The 23,947-nt window shown below is 40.0% G+C and overlaps 1 protein-coding gene across 2 annotated transcripts in view; it reads right to left on the minus strand.

Annotated features, from left to right (window-relative positions):
- Positions 1–1,238: 1,238 nt before the first annotated feature.
- LOC115217094 (E3 ubiquitin-protein ligase RNF123) overlaps positions 1,239–23,947 on the minus strand; it is a 121,610-nt gene continuing 98,901 nt past the window's right edge. For both annotated transcript variants that reach the window (XM_029786694.2, XM_029786702.2), the window contains exons 27-37: positions 23,197–23,284; positions 20,420–20,507; positions 18,662–18,752; positions 16,411–16,550; positions 11,171–11,359; positions 9,586–9,661; positions 7,995–8,085; positions 6,697–6,830; positions 5,413–5,504; positions 4,185–4,270; positions 1,239–1,770 (exon numbers count right to left, since the gene is read on the minus strand). In XM_029786694.2, coding sequence (XP_029642554.1) covers positions 1,602–1,770; positions 4,185–4,270; positions 5,413–5,504; positions 6,697–6,830; positions 7,995–8,085; positions 9,586–9,661; positions 11,171–11,359; positions 16,411–16,550; positions 18,662–18,752; positions 20,420–20,507; positions 23,197–23,284 — 1,244 coding nt within the window. In that variant the 3' untranslated portion in view covers positions 1,239–1,601. The remainder of the gene's footprint in view (positions 1,771–4,184; positions 4,271–5,412; positions 5,505–6,696; positions 6,831–7,994; positions 8,086–9,585; positions 9,662–11,170; positions 11,360–16,410; positions 16,551–18,661; positions 18,753–20,419; positions 20,508–23,196; positions 23,285–23,947) is intronic.

The raw sequence follows: 23,947 nt of genomic DNA on the forward strand, positions 1-23,947 counted from the left end.
AATGTATTTGCAACCAAATCTGTGTCTGAACGTATAAAAGACAAATATCCAAGGAAATAGAGAGAGCAGGTGAGAATGTTGATGTGGAAAATATAGAAAGGATTTTGTACGAATAAAGTAGTCAAGCAGAAATCTGTTTACGCAAGGGAGTTGCATATTAAATACATTAGTTAAGGAGGTGAGTGTGTATATAATGCTAATGTCAGGGTAAAATATGTAAACTAATTATTTCTGAAGTTTGAAAGTGGATGCAACGGAGAGGAGTCCCAACTAGATGGAAACTCCAAGTGGTTTAAATGCACAATTCTCCGATATCCAAAGAGCTAAAAAGTGTCAGCAGAAGGGTACCCAGGAATTGTGACCTGGGTGCACCCCCCACCCCCCGCTGCCCTTACAGTGTAAGAAGTTAAGGGCTGAAACACTTGCCCGAGGGGAGGTTTCTTCTCTGAAGACCTTCTACTGTTCAGCTCTCTTGAGAGTTTCTTACTGCTAAACATATTCAACGATTTTCAAATATCTTTTCGTCATTTCCATTCACTCTTGTTACGTGGTCTTGCCAGCAGGGTCTTCTCAGGCATCCTTGGTGGAACACATCAAGCTTTCTCTTGCTTTCCACAGTGTTCTTTTATGGTTCATACAGAAGTAGCATGAAAGAGTCAGGTCTTTGACAAAGAACATTCATAACCAACACGATTGAGGCCAATAACACATGGCTGGATGCAGAGAAAAGTGAAGCCAACAGAAACCGGTGGCATCAACTTGCTGCCCAATGTGTTCAAGAGCAAAAGAGCAACTGATACTTGGACATGCAATTTTAGCAATTGTATATTTAAGAATATCGTTATAAAGATTCATTTTGGTGTGTGTGAATTTACAGAAATATATTTTTAAAATATCATTTAAAACATAAATGTATTTCTATCTCAATTAATTATAAACTTAATTTTTAATGCTTATTGGTTATTTTTCCAATCTAAAATTCACTAAAAACTAAAATCTATATTTTTGCTGGTTGGAGAAACAGACCAATGAACCATTTATTAAATTAACTCTGTTGTTCTACAAGGACCTGAAGAGAGAGTATATAATCCAGTGTATAGACTTAGTTGAATACTTACACATGGATAGAATTCAGAATATACTTATTAATACCGAGAAGAAAATGACATTTTTTTCCTTTTTTTATTATTATTCAAAAGAAGTTGTTAAATATATTTGTGCTTTTTTAGAGCCTCAAGTTTTTTTTTTTTTTGTTCGAGGATCCTCAAATATTGTTTTCTTTTCCGAAGATGAAAAAAAAAAAATTTTCTTTGATATTCCCCACCAAATATTATTCTGAGATTTCACTTAAAAATAGATGTTTTCATTTCATTTCATATGTTTTATGTTCTTTAATTTCTTTTAAAAAAAAACACAAACCATGTTTTTTTTTCCTCATTTCTGAAGTGGCTAAAAGATTGAAAAATATTGAGAAAAATCAATGTCTTTAATTTTATTTCTCTAAAATTTTCTGTGATTTTATCTAAAGATGGCGACAGCGGCGTTGGTGGCATTGGTGGTGATATTTCACGGGTGCGGTGCAATGAGTTAGAGATGTGAATTTACTTGTCCTCCGTATTGTTGTTGCTGCTGGGTTTCACCTTGCCGGCAGCTGCGGCTGCTGTGCTCGTTACATCGACATCGTTACTTTCGATATCACGAACTGATGTGACTGGAGTCATACAATAGAAACATTCCTTCTTGTTCATCATCTGATAAGTGATGCAGTTTCTGAAAGGGACACAATAACTCAGATTGAATGGATAAGACGAATCGAAATTAAAAGATTAATGGAGGACAACATTTATGGTGGTGGTGATAATGGTAATTCATTCCAGAGGGAGAAAGCTGACAACTTGTAGAATCTTTGAAGATGTAAATCTGTTGGGTTTCATTGCATTGACACATGTAGCATCTGTCATTGCTCTGCTGCTCACACATCATTGTTTAACATCCATTTTCCATGCTAGCATGGGTTGGACGGTTCGACCAGGGTCTGGGAAGCCAGGAGGCTGCACCAGGCTCCAGTCTGATCTGGCAGTGTTTCTACAGCTGGATGCCCTTCCTAATGCCAACCACTCCGAGAGTGTAGTGGGTGCTCTTTACATGCCACCAGCACAGGTGCCAGGGGAGGCTGGCAAATGGACATGATCGGTTGGTGCTTTTTATGTGCCATCGGCATGGAAGCCAGTCAAGGCGGCGCTGGCATTGACCACGTATGGGTGCTGTATTTTATGTGCCACTGGCACAGGTATCAGAACTACAATTCCATTTGATTTTTTGATGTTGTACTCAAACATACAAATGAAGTCCTGACTTCAAACATGAGATGACTTGAAGACAGAGATTCATCAGCTTATTCTGTGTTGTTAACTCAAAAATCGTTTGTTTATTTGTGGAGGGACAAAGGAAAAGTGGTTGGGGGTGTCTGGATTTGGTGGGGGATTTGTGGTATGCGTAGATAGAAGAGAAGGGAGGGGGTGAGGTCAGAAGTGAATATGACAGATTTGGCTGCAAGAATAGTGTTTTGTGAAGAATCGTGGGAAAAGAACCAACAGAGAAGGAGATTTAAGGAAGTTGGAGATGATTGAACAAGGAAGGGAAATGTATGACTTTGTTTAGACACATAACTGCCTGATTGGCCCCCTCCGTGCCAGTGGCACATAAAAAGCACCATCTGAATGTGGCTGATGCCAGGCCTGCCTGACTGGCTCCCGTGCTGGTGGCATGTAAAAAGCATTATCTGAACGTGATCGATGCTAAGCCTGCATGACTGGCTCCTGGGCCAGTGGCATGTAAAAAGCACCCACTACACTCTCGAAGTGGTTGGTGTTGGGAAGGGCACCCAGCTCTAGAAACACTGCCAGATCAAATTGGAGCCTGGTGCAGCCCCTGGCACTCCAGACCTCAGTCAAACCATCCAACCCATGACAGCATGGAAAACAGATGTTAAACGATGATGATGATGATGATGACAGTTGGCAGCTTCAAAACTCATGTCTTCCATGCTGGCATGGGTTGGACGGTTTGACAGGATTTTATAGGTCCAAGGACTGCATCCCACTGCTGTGTCTGCTTTCTCACATGGTTCCTATTGCTCGAGGTTGTTCCTTATGTCAACCACCTTACAGTACTTTCCTTCATCGTGTTAGCACTAGCAAAGTAGCCATGCAGCCTGTAGGACCAAGATCCTCTTCAACTGGGTGGGGTTACAGCAGAGAGGGGAGTGGGAATTGTGTTAGGGAATCAGGAGTTAAAGTATGGAGAAGGGGATAGAAGGGTACAGGTTGAGGAGTTACATGGTTAGTCATCTTAGAGAAGAGATGGTTGGAGTGATCATGCGGGACTGACCAGGGTAGAGCTGGAAAGAGATATAAATAGTAATGATGAAGTGTCAGGGTACAGCCTCAAAGTGCAAGGCGAATAGGAGTAGGGAATGTGGGTGAGTAGGGAATGTGGGTGAGTAGGGTTTGCAAAGCATTTGAAAGAGAGAGGGGGGGTTAAAATGGGGAACAAGTGATCAGGGTGAATATAATGAAGAACAAGCGTTAGGGGATGTATCTTTAAATCTTTAGCTTTTAACTCATATTATTGAAGCAGAAACATGATACAACTAATCGACTAGTGCAACATGTTGGAGGCTAAAGTGTTGCAGGTTTTTAAAATATATCAAGATTATAAAATTCATTCAAAAACAAATCATTAAAACATTTGTTAAAAACAGTTCTATATTTAAGAGATGAGGAATTATTTACATTATTTACATTTGACAGATATTTGTCCTCATCTTGTTTCTTGTTAACACAACATTTCAGCTGATACACCCTCCAGCCTCCATCAGGTGTCATGGGGAAATTTCAAACCTGGGTTCTCATTTATAAGGTGGTCGTCGTCAGCGTCGGCGTCATCATCATCATCATTATTATTATTCAGATCACTGCCAGGAATCGAACTCGGAATCTAGAGGTTAGTAGCGCATGCTCTTAACCACTACACCATATGCCCAAGATACTTAATGAAGGCTGGAGAGTATATCAGCTGAAATGTTGTGTTAACAACAAACAAGATGAGGACAAATATCCGTCAAATGTAAATTTGTTAAAAACATTTAAAACACTGAATCAGAAACAGAATAAATTTCTTACCGGCATGACTTGTGACCACAAGGATCAAATATAACAGAGATGGGATTTGCATAGCAAATAGCACATACGTCTTCATCTTTTAAAGACTGAAAATAAAGGAGTTCAATTAAAAACATGAACACAACATCCATCTATCTATGTCTATATAGAAATAATTACAGGGGATATCAAATTATTGGATCAGGTGATGAAAGTTACAGAGGGGGTCATAGCCCCACAAATTAGGGAGAGTGTTAGCCTAGATGAGATGCAGTTTGGCTTTGTGCCAGGTAGATGCTATATTTCTGGTAAGGCAACTGCAGGAGAAATATCTAGCCAAAAATAAACCTCTGTACTTGGCTTTTATTGACTTGGAGAAAGCCTTGACAGGGTCTTCTGATCCCTTATCTGGTGGGCGATGCAGAAACTGGGGATAGATGAGTGGTTGGTAAGAGCTGCACAAGCCCTGTATGCTGTAAGTAAGGTGAGGGTTGGCAACGAGTATAGTGAAGAATTCCAGGCAGAAGAAGGGGTTTACCAAGGATCAGTCCTCAGCTCCCACTTATTCATCATAGTCCTCCAGGTAATAATAGAGGAATTCAAGACAGGCTGCCCCTGGGAGCTCCTCTATGCTGATGACCTTGCTCTAAAAGCTGAGTCACTGCCAGAACTGGACGAAGTTTAGGGTGTGGAAGCAAGGTCTAAAATTGAAAGGCCTTAGGGTTAACCTAGCAAAAACCAAAGTCTTAGTAAGTAGGAAGGCTCTCCAGACCTCAGTCAAACCGTCCAACACATGCAGCATGGAAAACATACATTAAACAATGATGGTGATGATTATTGTATCTATCCCTTTATCTATCATGGTATCAACCATCACTGATCACAATGTGCTTTGCATTGTTTTAGCTTTCCAATGATACTACCCTGCTGGCTCGGTGAGCAGGTCAACATCTCTCTGATCTGAGGGCTGTTCTGTTGTAGGGTGACCCATTTACAGTTGAGCGGACTGGAACGACATGAAATGAAGTGTTTCACTCAAGAACACAAATCCACTCACAAGGCTTTGATTGTCCTGGGGCTCTAGTTGAAGACACTTGCCCAAGGAGCCATGCAATGAGACAGAACACAGAAGCATGCAGTTGGGAAGAAAACTTCTTACCACACAGCCACGCCTGTAAACTGACGATGTTTTACTAAGAAAAATTAACTTCAGTTACGTTTAATTGAATTAAATAATTAGCATATTTACCTTCTGTTGTTTTGACTTATTGTCAATCTCATTTTGTAGATATTCTATCAAGTCTTCAACCTGTTTGATTTCTTCACTGTTTACTTGGCTGACTGATAAAACAACAACAACAACAAAACCAATGAGCTTTCATCAGATGATATCTTGTGACAAAAGGATGAAACATGTCTGAACACCAGAAGGGTTTCACTCAAGGGTTCATGGATTTTAAGTGAAGATTACAAAACCACAAACTGGAAGAACCTGCTTGTATGTGTGTGGGGCATTTAGGTATATGGCGGTGAGCTGGCAGAATCATTAGCATGCCGGGCGAAATGCCTAGTGGTATTTCATCTGCCGTTACGTTCTGAGTTCAAATTCCGCCAAGGTCGACTTTGCCTTTCATCCATTCGGGGTCGATAAATTAAGTACCAGTTACGCACTGGGGTCGATGTAATCGACTTAATCCACGTGTCTGTCCTTGTTTATCCCCTCTGTGTTTAGCCCCTTGTGGGTAGTAAAGAAATAGGTATATGTGGGGTGAAGGCATGTGGCTTAGGTGTTAGAGATATTTGGATCATGATCCGAAGGTTGTGAGTTCAATACCCGGCAGCATGCTGTGTCCTTGAGAGAGAGATGTTTATTTCATGTGGCTCAGTCCACTTGGCTGGCAAAAATGTGTTGTGCCTGTAATTTAAAGGGGCCAGCATTGTCACATTCTGTGTGAGGCCGAATCTCCCGGAGAACTACAATAAGGGCCCACATGTCTGTGGAGTGTTCTGTACATTAATTTCACAAGCAGATTGTTCTGCTGATCGGCACAACTGGAACCCTCATCATCATAACTGATGGAGTGTGTGTGTGTGTATAACCGTGTCTTGACATCATGGGATAGTTGTAAATGAGTGTCACCGTCATACAAGGTGTTGTTCATTTCTGATTTAGCCATGGGAAATATTACTTTGCTTTGAAACAAGTGTGACTCTGTGTCAGTTGAGAAATTTAAAGTATAGAAGGGACAGATATGGGGGCCTTGCAGTAAACACATGGATACCCCAGATGGAGCAGGAGAGTAAGATAGAAAGAGTGATAATGAGAGAGAGAGAGAGGTGATGGCGAAGATGTGCCGGGACATGCCCTGTCACCAGTGCCAAAAAGTACTGATATCAAAACAGGCTGAATGTCCAATCAGCCATGCCACATCATCAGCTCCCAAACAGCTGTGCCCAATTGTCTCATGCTAACTTTGTATGTGTGTGTGTGTGTGTGTGTAAGCATAAAAAAGAGAAAACAAACAACACCTACTTTCTCTGAGATTAAACTGTTTCTTATAAGTTGTGACATCAATCTCAGCACATTCATCCTGTCCCAGGAGGAAGTTTAAAGAATTTATTTGGAACAAGGGTTCGGAGAGAAGTACGTTACAAACACGTGAATCCCTGGACAAAAGGAAACAAAAGAGGAGGAGTTATTGTACAAACACAAACAAAACATATCGTAACAAAAGGTCATTGATTAAATCTTTTATTTAATTATTTCCTTTAAAAACCAACCAATAAATCGTTAATTTACTTTGTTGGGTCTACTTTTCCATGACAGTCTGTCTTTGATGAGGTGGAGACCACATTTTGCTTGAGATCTCTTTGATTTGATGCTCTTCCCAGCAGCAATCACTTAGAATGTAATACGCTCTTAAATATGGTTTCTGATTACAAATATCTTGGGTCATACATATCATTATCTGAAAAAGATTTTCTAATTAGAAAGGGTATGGCCTGGTCAGCCTGTAATGATATGCATAAGATCTGGTCATCAAATCTAAGTAGAGATTTCAAACTTAAAATCTTCAAAGCCACAGTCGAACCAATTCTACTATGGCTCAGAAACCTGGACGTTATCAAAGAAGCTTGAGAGGCGGTTGGATGGAACTTACACTTACCTCCTTATGAGAGCTCAAAATCTCTCATGGAAGCGTCATCCAACCAAAGTACAAATATATGGGAAATTACCACCTGTATCATCTCTTGTGAAAGGTAGAAGAGTCCAGTTTGCTGGACATTGTTGTAGAGCTGAAAACGAGGTAATTTCTACTCTTCTTCTCTGGAAGCCATCTGCTCGTGATACCAGAGGGCGCACACTTTCCTACCCTGATGTAATCTCCAGGGATACAGGCATCCAGTAACAGGACCTCCGTAATGCTATGATGGACTGTGAAGTCTGGTGTAACATAGTAAATTCCATTGTCTCGACCACGGTTGAACAATGATGATGATGATGAGTGCATTTTATTGTGGCACCAGCATTAGAAGGGTTGTCATGTTTTATATCAAGATTATTTTCTTTTCTTCTTAATAGGCACAGGCGTGGCTGTGTGGTTAAGAAGCTTGCTTCTCAACTGTGTGGGTTCAGATTCAGTCACACTGTATGACACCATGGGCTGATCCTGGGTCAACCAAAGCCTGTCATATGTATATGTGTGTGTGTGTGTGTGTGTTTGAGTGGAATCTTGTCTAGATACCACATAATACCTTCTAAATCTTTTGAAAGTTAAGATGATCTTGATGGAGGATAAGCCAATAGCTATAATCCCCTGTAATTCTTACCTCCGTTCTGGATCTTTTGAAGAAAGAATTAACCGAATTAGTATTCCAACAGTTGCTGCAACAATTGGATAATGAGTGACAACTTCCATTCCTACAGAAGAATATACAAAGATATTCACATTAGCAGGGAGAAATCAATGAGGGGTGAACTTTACAAATATACAGAAATATATATATTAATGGTATTATGTTAAAACATAAGCATGTATATAAAGGTATATCAGCACCACGACTAGTAACACAATCTACTCCAATAAATTTCTTATGACCCATGCAGCCATGGAAAAGAGGATATTAGATGGTGGTGCCACCTGTGTGATACCATGTAAAAGTGCGTGTGCATCATCAGGTAAAGCACTCATGCGGTGCCATGTAAAAGCACTCAGGACACTCTGTATAGTGGTTGGCGTTAGGAAGGGTATCCAGCCATAGACACCATGCCATAACAGACAACCGGAGTCTGGTGCAGCCCTCCAGCTTGTCAGCTCCAGTCAAACCGTCCAACCCATCCTAGCATGGACTACGTTAAATGATGATGATGAGGAGGATTTTAGTTATCTAAACAAGTAGTGTTATGTACCTTATCCATCCTCATCAGCATCACCAATTAATATCCATGCTCCATGCTGGCATGGGTTGGAGGGTTTAACAGAATCTTACAAATCCAAGAACTGCATTGAACTCCAATTGTCTGTTTTGGTAGGGTTTCTATACACTGGGCACCCTTTCCTAACACCAACAACCTCACAGAATGGACTGGGTGTTTTTCTTGTGGCAAAATGGTTCCACATCAACTTCAAGGTTCAGGGTTAACAATAGAAGGTATTACTTCATAATTAGTTAAATTAGAAGTTTAATAATTAGATTCATTAAACATATTATTAACCCAATGTACTCTGATACTCTCAACAGCTTGATATTGTATGGAGACTCTTGTAACTTTTCTTTAATTACTTTATAATTTCCTATTTAATCTCTGCAGCAATAGTACAACTACTGACCCTTAATCTCTTCAGCTACCATCACTGCAGACTCTTAACCTTTGCAGCTAGCACCATTGTTAGCCCTAAGTCATGATACCTAACACTATTGTTGGTACATTATTTACATTTGACGGATATTTTCCTCATCTTGTTTGTTGTTAACACAAGATTTTGGCTGATATACCCTCCAGCCTTTATCAGGTGTCTTGGGGAAATTTCAAACCTGGGTTCTCAATCCTAAGGTATTTTTCGATGTTGTTGTTGTTGTTATTGTTATTATTCAGGTCACTGCCTGGAATTAAACTCAGAATCTTGGGGTTAGTAGCCAGCGCTCTTAACTACTACGCCATATGCCCATGGGAATAATAATAATAATAATAATAACAACAACAACATCGAAAAATACCTTAGGAATGAGAACCCAGGTTCAAGACACCTGGTGAAGGCTGGAGGGTATATCAGCCAAAACGTGTTAACAACAAACAAGATGAGGACAAATATCCGTTAAATGTAAATAATGTACATAATTCCTCATCTCTTAAATATAGAACTGTACTATTGTTGGTTCCTGTATCTTATAGAATTAAAAATAAAAAGAGATGACAAACCTGGTAAGGGCAATGAAATCACATTTTCAAACATGCCGTTGCGGGTTGCAATTCTATTTAGTATTTGGCACAACAACTGAAACAGAAATTATCATTATTTACACAATTATCAACAATAAATACATGTTGCATTTGTGGCTGAGTAGGTGAGGTGTTACTCAGAATTGCCAGATTGTAGGTTCAATTTCTGGTGGCATGTTGTGTTTTTGAGCAAAGCACTTTGTTTCAATTCGGTCTGGTGTTATGTAGGGACGAGCACATCAATGAATAGACCCAAATTTCCTCTGTGTGTTATAAATGGTGACTAAGAGAGGTTGAGGTAGGATTAGCATTTGAACCTCATAAAACCCTCACCAGCAACAACTACTCAAAACAGACCCCAGGGGAGGAGGGCTGTGGCCTGTGTGGTGCAAAGGGGTAGAAATCACCAACAAAAGGTGGATTTAGCAACATGCTGTTACAGCACATACATCTATACTACTATTATCACCACCACCACCATGTAAAAAACACCATTCGAACGTGGTCGATGCCAGTGACCCCTGACTGGCTCCTGTGCCGGTGGCACATATAAAGCACTCATTATACTCTCAGAATGGTTGGCATTAGGAAGGGCATCCATCTGTAGAAACCTTGCCAGATCAGATTGGAGCCTGGTGCAGCCACTGGCTCTCCAGATCTCAGTCAAACAATCCAACCCATACCAGCAAGGAAAACGGATGTTAAACGATGATGAAGATGTAAAGGGTGCAGCAGAAAAACAAAAATCCATCTTACAGCTTGTCAAACATTTTAACAGCAAATGCACAGTGTGCACCAAAGTCATCATTGTCGCTGTGGTCGTCATCATCTAATGCCTGTTTACCAACGCTGGCATGGGTTGGATGGTTTGACAGGAGCTGGTAAGGCCAGGTGTCACACCAGGTTCCATTGTTTCTACAGCTGGATGCCATTCTTAGTGCCAACCACCTTACATAGTACACTGGATGCTTTTTACATGGCACCAACACCAACAGGGTCATCAAGTACCTTGCAAGACAAAACCCCCTCCACTGGGAATGGGGAGTAGTATTGAGGTGGGTGTGGTTTTGTACCAGTTGAGAAATTTAAGGCATATAAAAGACAGGACATGGAAGTTAAATAATTCTTTCTCCTGGAAGTACAAGGCCTCAAATTCAGGGGAAGTGATTAAGTCAATTACACCAACTCCAGTGTGTAACGGTACTTATTTAATTGACCCCAAAAGGATGAAAAGCAAAGTCGAAATTGGCAGAATTTGGATTCAGAACATAGCGGCAGACGAAATACCTATTTCTTTACTACCCACAAGGGGCTAAACACAGAGAGGACAAACAAGGACAGACAAACGGATTAAGTCCATTATATCGACCCCAGTGTGTAACTGGTACTTATTTAATCAACCCCGAAAGGATGAAAAGCAAAGTCGACCTTGGTGGAATTTGAACTCAGAACGTAACGGCAGACGAAATACCGCTAAGCATTTCGCCCGGTGTGCTAACGATTCTGCCAGCTCGCTGCCTTCATGAAAGTTAAATAATAATGATGATAATGATGAAAGACTTACTTGTATTAATCTGGTGAGGAGAAGTTCACTTGATGACTTTGAATAATCTGTAAAAAATTCCGGTGAAATGGAGACTATCATCTCGACCACACGGAGAAGAGAGATAGTGATTTGAAAGCATGTGGCACAAAACTTAAGTTGACGAGTATCTATAAACCATGGCTCAGTTTTGCTGACTACTTGCTGAATCTGGAATGTGAAGAAGGACGAAAAGGTAAAAACAAACATTTGATGATAACTCAATCAGACACCACAATAAATAAAAAGGTCCAAGAATATTAAGTAATCATAGTATATATATAAGTGGACTTTGTAAATAAGAGGTCTGATGAAAAAGTGTTGGGACTGGTGCTATGAAAAGAAATCTACAACACAGATCATCAATTCAGCATTTAATCTCCTTCAAAGTAGTCCCCTTCAGAAGCCACACACTTAATCCAGTGTTGTTTCCGTTGATGAAAGCATTCTTGGAATTCCAATTTTATAACATTCTCTTCGATTTCCTTAATGTCTTGAAATCTTGCTGAGGTTTTCCACTATGAAGACTGAGCTTTGGTTTCAGGGTCATAGCCATAGGCCCATGATTTGTCATCTGTTATAACTGTTTTCAAAAAGTTCTCATCTTCCTTGATGCAATCAAAGAGATCCTGCACAGCTGAAACCCAATCTCTTTGAGATGACCACACTCTAAACACCAAACTTCCAAGCACTGCCATAAACAACAGAAGTGAGCAAGAACGTTATAACTTAGTGGTCATACATGATAAAGTCCAAATGGCTTAACTCTGCCTATTAAATTTGTTATCATAAAAAAAAAAAAAATGTTCCTTCTCAAGCCATGCCAGACTCATAAGGGCTGGTTTCCCAGTTTCTGTAGCGTAGAAATTTCCCACCCGGATGGGACGCCGGTCCGTTGCAGGTTTGATCATGTTTGCCAGCTGAGTGAACTGGAGCAACGTGAAATGAAGTGTTTTGCTCATGAACACAATGCATCGCCCGCTCCAGGAATCGAAACCATAATCTTACAATCATGAGTTCGCCTTCACCATAGCAACAGTCCTGATACTTTTTGATCAGACCATGTAAACCCTATTTATTCAGGTATAAGTCACTATTTTGTACTCTGTTTTAACTGAGAAAACTAGGGCGTGACTCACCCGCAGGGTAAGGGTAACACTATGAGAAACAAAAGTTGCACTAAGATTTAACACTAAATTAGGGGCACGACTTACACCTGAGTAATCATGGGAAATAGATCAAGAAAGGAAACAAACAAGAAGAAAATGTCTTTGATTTTTGCTTCATTTCTTTCTTTTTTTTTTGCATAATATCAAATATGTCTTCCTGTAAGGGTTTGTTAAGATATAATATTCGAAGAATGGAATTGGATGAGAAAAAGAAACAAGAAAAAAATCAAAAAGTCATACATTGTTATCATTGACATTATTTAATATCCATTTTCTATGCTGGCATGGGTTGGACACTTGATATGGAAAGTGGATGTTAAATGACAACTTTCAACTTTCTGTTCTTTTTTCTTGTTTCTTTTCCTCATCCAATTCCATCCTTCATCTCTCAAAAGTTATATCTTAATAAACCCTTACAAAAAGACATTTTTTTTCGTAAAAAACACATTGCGTAGGAGTGGCTATGTGGTAAGTAGCTTGCTTACCAACTACATGGTTCTGGGTTCAGTCCCACTGCGTGGCACCTTGGGCAAGTGTCTTCTACTATAGTCTCAGGCCGACCAAAGCCTTGTGAGTGGATTTGGTAGACGGAAACTGAAAGAAGCCCATTGTATATATATATATATATATGAGTGTGTATATGTTTGTGTGTCTGTGTTTGTCCCCCAACCCAACATCGCTTGACAACTGATGCTGGTGTGTTTACGTCCCTGTAACTTAGCGGTTCGGCAAAAGAGACCGATAGAATAAGTACTAGGCTTACAAAGAATAAGCCCTGGGGTCGATTTGCTCGACTAAAGGCAGTGCTCCAGCATGGCCACAGTCAAATGACTGAAACAAGTAAAAGGGTATATTTTTTTCTTTTATGTCTTAATTGCTTCAGTCATTAGACTGTGGCCATGCTGGGGCACCACCTTGTACTTTTGTTTTGCTTAAAGCCTGGTACTTACTCTATTGGTGTCTTTTGCCAAACTGCTAAGTTACAGGGACATAAATACACCAACTCTGGTTGTCATGTGAGATGATGGGGAACAAACACAAACACTCACGCGTGCACACACATATACACACACAACAGGCTTCTTTTCAGTTTCCGTCTACCAAATCCACTCACAAGGCTTTGGTTGGACCAAGGCTATAGTAAAAGACAAGGTGTCACACAGCAGGACTGAACCTGGAACCATGTAGTTGGGAAACAGACTTCTCAACCACACAGACATGCCCTCAAAACACTTCAGTTTACAAGCATTTTCTGAGGTGTGAGATCCAGGAGTCTAATATAACATCCAGAACCACAGAATGCTACATGGGCAATCTTAGAATAAGAGTCAGGGCTATTTTAATAAGTTTAAACCTTCACAAACCAGCAGACAAGAGTTATATGGAACAGACTGGTCACTATAGCAACACCAGTTTGCACGTCATTCCCCACCACCATATATCTGTGTAAAGATAGCAGTTCTATTACTTTTTATTTATGTGCCATTTTCAAGCCTAGCCAGGCTCATGGGCCCGGTTTCCTGGTTTCTGTGGCATATGTGTTCCCCCCAGCTGGACGGGATACCAGTGCATTGCAGCGTTACTCAAGAAACAGGAAGAGAGAGTGAGAGAAAGTTGGGGAAAAAGAGTGCAACAGGGGTCGCCACCACCCCCTGCCAGAGCCTCGTGGAGCTTTTAGGTGTTTTCGCTCAATAAATACACACAACGCCTGGTCAGGGAATCGAAACCGTGATCCTCCGACTGCGAGTCCACTGCCATAACCAATTGCACCTCCACAGCAGTTCTATACCTTCTCCAATTTCTAATCCTGTAATCCTAATTCTACACCTTCTCCAATTTCTAATCCTGGTTTCAAAATCTTGTTACAAGGCCAGAAAGTTCTGGGGAGTGAGGAAAGTTGATTACATTGACCCCTGAAAGGACAAAAGGTAAAGTTAACCTCAGTGGAATTTGAACTCAGAACGTAAAGACAGACAAAATGCTTCTAACCATTTTGCCTGGCATGCTAACAATTCTGCCAGCTCACCATCTGACCAATGATAATAATAATCTTTTCTACTGGAAGCACAAGGCCTGAACTTTTAGGGGGAGCAGGGGCTAGTCAACTACACTGACCCCAATGCTTGACTGGCACTTATTTAATCGACTCAAGAAAGGATGAAAGCCAAGGTTGAACTCAGGGCTGTATAGATGGATGATGTGCTGCTTGGCATGCTAATGGTTCTGCCAATTTGCAGCCTTCTAACTTTGAAATATCAAAGAAATACAAAGTAAAAAAAACATTAACTGTTTTCAATCGTTTAATAAGTTTTAGTCTAATGAAATATCATATTTTTAACATAGCCACAAGGTCTGACATAGAGGAGAAAGGTACAGGGGTTAGTTGATTAAACTAACCCTACTATTTCGCAGGTGCTTTTATATTATTGACCCCAGAGGGATGAGAGGCAGTCTGCCTTAGTGAGATTTGAACACAGAATGTAAAGAGCTGCAAGAAATACCGCAAGGCATTTTATTTGACACTCCAGCCATTCTAACAATCCATCACCCTAAAAAGTCTAATTAATAATCAATTTTCAATTTCCAGTTGAATGTGTCATTAGTTATTCTATATTGATTGATTAAATATCAGATGATTTCCAGCAGCCATTCATCACTGAACTAGAGTTTAAACATTCATGTAATCAATTGAATTTAAGTATTGATAATATGTGTATGTGTGTATGTGTACACACACACTCACACACAATCAACATCATTTTAGGGCCCACCTTTCAAGGTATAGATTGGATGGAGCTTGCTGAGACAGATTTTCAACAGCTGGGTACCCTTCCTGTCACCAAACTTTATTCGTTTCCAAGCAAGGTAATATTTCTCCATGGCCAGACATGTTCTCTCAGAAGATCAGAAATGAATGGCACTGCTTGGGATATTACAGTAACACTCATTTACAACTATCATGTGATGTCAACAGAAGCAGACACAAATACACACACACACACACAATCATCATCATCTGATTTCCATGCTGGCATGGGTTCATCATCATTATCATCACCATCATTTAACATTTGTTGTCTATACTGGCATGAGTTGGACGGTTTGACCAGGGCTGGTAAGCTCGAAGGCTGCACTAAACTCCAGTCCGTTTTGGCATGGTTTTCTATGGCTAGATGCCTTTCCTTATGCCAACCACTCCAAGTGTAATGAGTGTTTTTACATGCCACCGGCACAGGTACCAATTTGTGTAACACCGGTATCTGCCATGACTGCAATTTTGCTCAGCTTGATGGGTCTTCTTCTCAAGCACGACATAATGCCAAAGGTCTTGGCCATTGCCTCCCTGAGGCCCAACACTTCAAAGGAGCTTTTCGGACATACTTGCATATATATATATAATCAAAATAAGCAGTAAGGATATTCAAAGGTAATGCAGTATGATCGTTTCATGCAACTCCATTTAATTAAACAATGCAAGTATTACATCAGTTTTAAAATGCAGAGCAATCTTCAGCTGCATATAAATATAGAATTTAGTTAAATTTAAAAGATTCCTTTTTATAGTTATTCCATTTACCAACATCACAAAGAACGTAAGTAGGTAGACAGAGAAACAAGTTTCATCAACAAAATTCTGGTGCCTTTAACTTAAGTACCATATTCAACTAAATCTAAATTTTTACAGAACTTATATATAGATAGATACATAAGTATATATATGTATGTGTCAAGGCATGTCATTTGTTTCCAGTCATCTGTGAAAAACGTCCAATCATGTGGAAATATTACCTTGCTTGGAAACATGTGAGGGTTGGTGACAGGAAGAGCATCCACCTCAACAAATTTCATCTGACCCATGCAAGCATGGAAAAGTGACAGTGAGAGCGATGATGGTGGTAATGATGATGATGATGATGATGATGATGATGATGATGATGAGGGTAGTTAGTGTTGATGCTGCTGCTGCTGATGGTGGCAACGGTCATGATATACAAATAAGATTATGTAGGGTTTAAGATACTGTTGACATTTGTAAGCCACCAAATACATTACCTGTTGCATAATGGCTATAAATTCTGAGAAAGACCAATTCAGTTGACTTAGCATCGTGTCAAGAAAACGGATGGCACGTTCACGATCTTCTCGTAACATTTCAGATAAAAGATCTTGAAACACTTTTGAAGGACACGGCTCTGAAACACAAAGAAAAAGGGATTAACTAATTTCAATTAACTGATATTAATAAATTTTATGAGAAAATGACGGATCCTCAACATGATTGCTTGCTTTGTTAGTAATAGCAGCCAAATCTCTCTCAAATCACAACCTACGGTCGTAAACAAATAAAGAAAAAATCATATTAGACCGATGGTTCTCAACTATTTTTTTTCTCTATTTTACTCAGATTGGTCCTGGAAGATATTCGATATTTAAAAAAATCTAATTAAACTTATAGAATTAAATATTTTTAGGAATGTATAAAAATATTGTTAAAATATTTGGTGATTTAAAGCATAGGCAATATCTTACACAAATTTTAACAAAAACATCTTATAACAGATCTCCAAAAGTCATATGAACCCCAGGTGAGAACCACAACATTAGATAATCTAAGACGTCCCTTAGAACATACAATGGCCACAGATAATTTATTCAGCTATAGTGTATCTAGAACTACACTATTCAATGTGTCCGTTACTTTTTAAAGATATAAAGGTGATGGTGGCACATGAAAAGCACCCACTACACTCTCAGAGTGGTTGGCGTTAGGAAGGGCATCCAGGTGCAGAAACCTTGTCAGATCAGATTGCCAGTCCTCAGTCAACCCGTCCAACTTATGCCAGCATGGAAGGTGGATGTTAAATGATGGTGATGATGATGGAAGGTGTTATTTGAGGGAGATTTGGATACTGTTTTTAACAAGGTGAGTGACCACATAAAGACTCCCTTTAGATGTTTCTCTGAGACAATGGCTGTGATATTAAGGAGCTGGACTGCAAACAACATGAGCAAGGTTCTTTCCTCTATTTATGCAGGTTTATTGAACAAATAAGAAAAATGCTATAATTAAGTTGAGAGCCAAAAGGATATGTAAGAGTGAAAAGCAACCAATCTGACAAAATAAAATTCTGAGTTAAGAAAAAAGAAGCAGGTCAGAAATATGAGCGGTTTTGACAGATACAATACCATTCTTAGCTCCTTCCATAAGCAATGTAGTGGAGTGAGTTGGGGAGAGAGGAAGGGTGAGAGGAGAGAATGTGAGTGATGAGGAGGCATGCATTAGAAATGATGAATGATGGAGTGGAAATGACTGATCCTGGAAATAGCAGTATAAATGGTTTGTACATTATTTTCATTTGATGGATATTTGTCCTCATCTTGTTTGTTGTTAATATGTTTCAGCCTTTATCAGGTGTCTTGGGGAAATTTTGAACCTGAGTTCTCATTCCTAAGGTATTTTTTGATGTTATTATTATTATTCAGGTCACTGTCTGGAATTGAACTCGGAATCTTGGGGTCAAGAGCACGGGCTACTAACCCCAAGATTCTCAGTTCGATCCCAGACAGTGACGACAACGATGACGATGACAACATCGAAAAATACCTTAGGAATGAGAACCCAGGTTCAAAATTTCCCCAAGACATCTAATGAAGGCTGGAGGGTATATCAGCCGAAACATTCTGTTAACAACAAACAAGATGAGGACAGATATCCATCAAATGTAAATAATGTAGATAATTCCTCATCTCTTAAATACACAACTGTAAATGGTTGGTAATATAGAGACCAGAATGAGACGACTGGGCACAGCTGTTTGAATGCTGATGATTTGGCATGACTGACTGGGCATTTGGCCTGTTCTGGTAACAGCACTGTTTGGCATCAGAGGCAAATGTGCACACACACATACACAGGTGCAGAAATATACACATACTGATAGAGAGGGAGAGAGAAAGTTTATTAATCGAGTATGAGTGACATAAACACTCTTCCTCTCCTCACACACATATAAGCAGAGAGAGGGAGAGCAAGAGAGAGGTAAGGAGGAAGGGAGAGAACAAGAGAAACATACAAATGAGTCAGTGTCAAATGAGTCAGTGCCGAAATGTTCATGGGTGTTGTTAGGTAATTCTTCACACCCAAGAAATACATTTTCATTCACAAACACAACAGCAGCAGCCAATACCACAACCACAACCAGCAATACCAGTGCCATTGCTCAGTATTACCAATATAGGTGACTTTATGAAATGGAAATGACAATGTTTTTAGGGAGCTATAAAGCTAAATAAATCCACTTACTCTGAAGGCTTGCAACCCCTAATTCTGTCGTCTGAAGTTTGGAAGGAACAAGATGTGGGAGGTGTGTGTACCGGTAACCAAAGCCGCAACCCTGAAAAGTGATAGGTTTGTCACTGAACAGATTAGTTTCATATTTAATAGGTCATTTCATACATACACACACACGCACACACACAAATGCATGATGTCTCAGAATACATGAAAAATATTTATATAAAATTCCTTTTAGTTTATTAATGGTTTTATGAGACATAAATTAGAGAAAATTTTAATATTTTCAAAATTTAATGAAACCCATAATGTTTATTCACGTAAATCCTGAAGGTTTCTATGGTTTCTTTTCATGTTAAGAACTATTATTATTATTGCCTTTGCACAGCTTCTAATGTTGGAGATGTACTATGGTGTTAGCTGTTCACTACCAGTGAGCTAAGGCAACACCTCTTAGTTTTTGAGCACCTTCCAGAGTATTTGAGCAATTCCAAGCAGTGCTGTTTTCTTCAAGTGCTCCACCCTTATTGCAGCCCCTATTTGTTCCATGTACTTCTCAAGATTTTTACTCACTGTTCCCAGAGCTCCGACAATTATTTTTCATCAACCACAGCTGCTTAACCTCCCAAGCTAACCTGTCATATCTCTTGACTTTTCTTTCTTCCTTATCGCATACCTTGTCAGCTGGGTCATGCTATATCTATGATCCAGCATCATTTACTTTCTTTCTCAATTAAGACTATGTCCGGTTTCCTATGCTCTATCTCATGGTCGCTCTGAATCATAAAATCCCACAGGATCTTTGCATTATCATTAAAAAAAAAATAATGCAATAACCACCGCTGCCACCACTACCATCACCATCATCAAGACAGTGAGCTGGCAGAATTGTTAGCACAGTGGGCAAAATGCTTAGCAGGATTTCATCTGTCTCTATGTTCTGAGTTCAAATTTCACCACAGACAACTTTGCCTTTAATCCTTTTGGAGTCAATAAATTAAGCTCAAGTGAAACACTTGGGTTGACTAATCCCCTGCCCCAAAAACTTCAACCTTTGTGCCTTTAGTAGAAAGGATTATTATTATTATATTATTATTATTATTATTATTATTATTACTACTAAGACTGCAAGCTGGCAGAATTGTTTGTGTGTTGGACAAAATGCTCAGAGGTTTACTTTACATTCTGAGGTCAAATCCCACCATGATCAACTTTGCCTTTGATCCTTTCAGGGGTTGATAAAATAAAATATCAGTCAAGTACTGGGGTTCAATATAATCAACAAAGCTGCTCATACAAAAATTGCTGGCTTTGAACGAAAATTTGAAACCAGAACTTGGTACAGCCTTCTGGCTTGCCAGTCTTCGGTCAAACCATCCAACCCATGCCAGCATGGAAAGCGGACGTTAAACGATAATGATGATGATTAAAAAAGGTGGCAAGCTGGGAGAATTGTTAGCATACTGGGCAAAATACTTAGCAGTATTTCATCTGCCGCTACATTCTGAGTTCAAATTTTGCTGGGGTCAACTTTGCTTTTCATCCTTTCGGGGTCAATTTAACAAGTACCAGTTATACACTGGGGCGATGAAATCGACTAGCACCCCCGCCCACCAATTTCAGGCCTTGTGCCTTTAGTAGAAAGGATTATTATTATTATGATTAAAATATAATTATAAATATGATAATTAATAATACCATTGGTTATTCAGTTTAATTATGATGGTATGAGGAATAAGAGCTGGTGAAGAAAATATTTCAACTAACCTTCCATATTCGGACCAAAATCCAGTTTGTCTGCGCCCAAGACCGATTATCATAAGGTGCTGTAAGGTAGTGCATCATGCTCTTTTTACTGAAAAATATACATAGAATATATGTAGGGTGACATGCCGTGCTTGGGGAGACCTATCAGCAATATCAAAATCAAATCAAATGGAAATTGTAGTTGTGAACCCCATGCCGGTAGCACATAAAAAGCACCATCCAAACGTGGCCAATGCCAGTGCCGCTTTGACTGGCATCTCTGCTGGTGGCATGTAAAAAGCACCCACTACACTCTCGGAGTGGTTGGCATTAGGAATGGCATCCAGCTATAGAAACACTGCCAGATCAGATTGGGGCCTGGTGCAGCCTCCTGGCTGCCCAGACCCCAGCCAAACCGTCCAACCTATGCCAGCATGGAAAATGGATGTTAAACAATGATGATGATGATGATGATATCATCACCATCATTTTATGTCTGCTTTCCATGCTGGTATGGGTTAGATATTTCAACAGGAGCCAATGGGTCAGAAGGCCAAGTCTTGCTCTAGCCCCCACTTACACACATTCACTACCCCCACCCTGAAAGGGCCACATACACACACCTCCCACTTTTACCCATCTCTGTACATGGATACTCTCCTGTACATACACCCCCACCCCCAGACCACTTTCCCTTTTTTAATTCCCTGCCCACATACAACTGCCTTCTCCACTAGTGACTCCATCAGTTATGACAACAAAGTGGTCAAGTTGATCTGATCAACGGAATAGCCTGTTTGTAAAAATTAATGTGCAAGTGGCTGAGTACTCCACAGACACACATACCCTTAACATAGTTCTCAGGGAGATTCAGCACGACACAGAATGTGACAAGGCCAGCCCTTTGAAATACAAGTGAAACTCATATTTGCCAGCAGAGTGGACTGGAGTAACGTGAAGTAAAGTGTCTTGCTGAAGAACACACTGTGCCATTGGGCATCAAACGCATGACCTTATGATTGAGAGCCAAATAACCTTGACCTAACCACCAAGCCACATACTGTCTCACCTGGCTCCTAACCCCACCTTTTGAATTCATTTTGTTTCCCTTTTCCATCCAGTCACTTCTCTTTCACACTCCGCCTTTACTTTCCTTTTATACCCTACAGATAAAGGACTAGTGTCCGAAACATCAAGACCTTCAAGTTATTAAGTTCATACTCATACTCGGCAGAGTGTAAGTACCTTGAGAGAAAAGCTGGACCTAAGAAGCATCAGTTGTGGTGTGCAAGAGAGACGTTTGCACTGGTATGGTCATGTGGCGAGAATGGATGAAGATAGTTGTGTGAAAAAGTGCCACACCCTAGCGGTTGAGGGAACCTGTGGAAGAGGCAGACCCAGGAAAACCTGGGACGAGGTGGTGAAGCACGACCTTCGAACTTTAGGTCTCACTGAGGAAATGATTAGAGACCGAGTCCTCTGGAAGTGTGCTGTGCGCGAGAAGACCTGGCAGGACAAGTGAGTGCATAACCCGTGGCCTTCTACATGGGATGGAGCCAGCCTACGTATGCATACCTTCCCTTCTTGGGACACAAAACTCTACTTGTGAAGACCTGTTGAGGCAAGTGAGGATCAGAATGGAAATCAATCAATGGAAATTGCAGATGCGTTACCAGTGCCGGTGGCATGTAAGAGAACCTTCCGTTTCGCGACCGTTGCCAGCACCGCCCCGTTTCGTGTCCGTTGCCAGCCTCGCCTGGCCCTCGTGCCGGTGGCACATAAAAAGCACCATCCGTTCGTGGCCGTTTGCCAGCTCTGTCTGGCACCTGTGCGGGTGGCACGTAAAAAGCACCCACTACACTCATGGAGTGGTTGGCGTTAGGAAGGGCATCCAGCCGTAGAAACACTGCCAGATTTGACTGGGCCTGATGAAGCCTTCTGGCTTCACAGACCCCAGTAGAACCGTCCAACCTATGCTAGCATGGAAAACGGACGCTAAATGATGATGATGATGATGATGAACATTTGTTAAAATGTGTCCCTCTGGTAATGTCTGCTTTAATTTTGAGTTCTGTGGCTGTGTGGCAAGAAGTTTGCTTCTCAACCACATGGTTCTGCTTACAGTCCCACTATGTGACACCTTGGGCAAGTGTCTTTCACTATAGCCTCAGGCAGACCAAAGCCTCGTGAGTGGATTTGGTAGGCGGAAACTAAAAGAAGCCCTTCTTTAGTGTTTGTGTGTGTGTGAGAATGTGTGTGTCTTTATTTGTCCACCTCTCCAAACCACTTGATAATCAGAGTTGGTGGGTCTACGTCCCTATAACTTAGAGGTTTAGTAAAAAGAGACGGCTGATGGCATGTAAAAAGCACCATTTGAGCATGGTTGATGCCAGTGGCATGTAAAAGACACCCACTATACTCTTGGAATGTAGGCATTAGGAAGAGCATCCAGCTGTAAAACCTTACCAGATCAGATTGGTGCAGCCTCCTAGCTTGCCAGTCCTCAATCAAACCATCCAATCCATGCCAGCATGGAAAGCAGTCATTAAACAATGATGATGATGGAGTAAGTAGCAGGCTTTTAAAAAGTAGGTCACGAGGTCAATTCATTCAACTAAAAATTCTTCAAAGTGGTGCCCCAGCATGGCCACAGACTAATGATTGAAACAAGCAAAAGATAAGATGACTGTAAACACACACACACACACACATGTATACATACATAAGAAAAATCAAATCAAATCATCATCATCAAACAACGATGATGAATAAAATAAGGTAGAAAAAAAAAGGCAAACCTTTCCAAAGGTAAATCTTCTAAGACTTCAAGAGAATAAGGAAAACAAGCAAAGCATGCCAAGGCTTGTGTTATATTGTCCCGTAGATCTATAAAAGAGAAATAATGAAGTAAATGACAAGAACAGGTTTGTTGCAGAGACACAACAAAAGAGTTCAATTTAAAACAGTCACTCATAAATTGAGAAATGTAATAATAATAATAATAATAATAATAATAATAATAATAATAATAATAATAATAATAATAATATAATAAATAATAATAATAATAATAATAATAATAATAATAATAATAATAATAATAATAATAATAATAATAATTATAATAATAATAATAATAATGATGATGAAAAATGACAGAAACATCTAACGTTAATCTTGACCAGCAGAATGTCATAAAAGAACTAGACCCAGCGGAGAGCTACAAGTACCTAGGGGTAATTGAAGGGAATGGAATAAAGCATTCAGAGATGAAGGAAAGGATCAGGAGAGAATGTTACCGAAGAGTGAGAGCAATACTCAAGACAGAGCTGAATGCAAGAAACAGGATCGAAGCGATCAATGCATAAGCCATACCAGTCGTGACTTACAGTTTCAATATCGTTAACTGGTCAATTACTGAAATATGTCAGCTCGACAGAAAAATAAGAAAACTGTTGACAATGCATAGAATGCACCACCCTAAGGCAGATACAGAACGACTTTATCTGCCAAGAAAAGAGGGAGGCCGTGGTCTTTTGCAACTGGCAA

The sequence above is a fragment of the Octopus sinensis genome, linkage group LG1, assembly GCF_006345805.1.
Source record: "Octopus sinensis linkage group LG1, ASM634580v1, whole genome shotgun sequence".
NCBI lineage: Eukaryota > Metazoa > Mollusca > Cephalopoda > Octopoda > Octopodidae > Octopus > Octopus sinensis.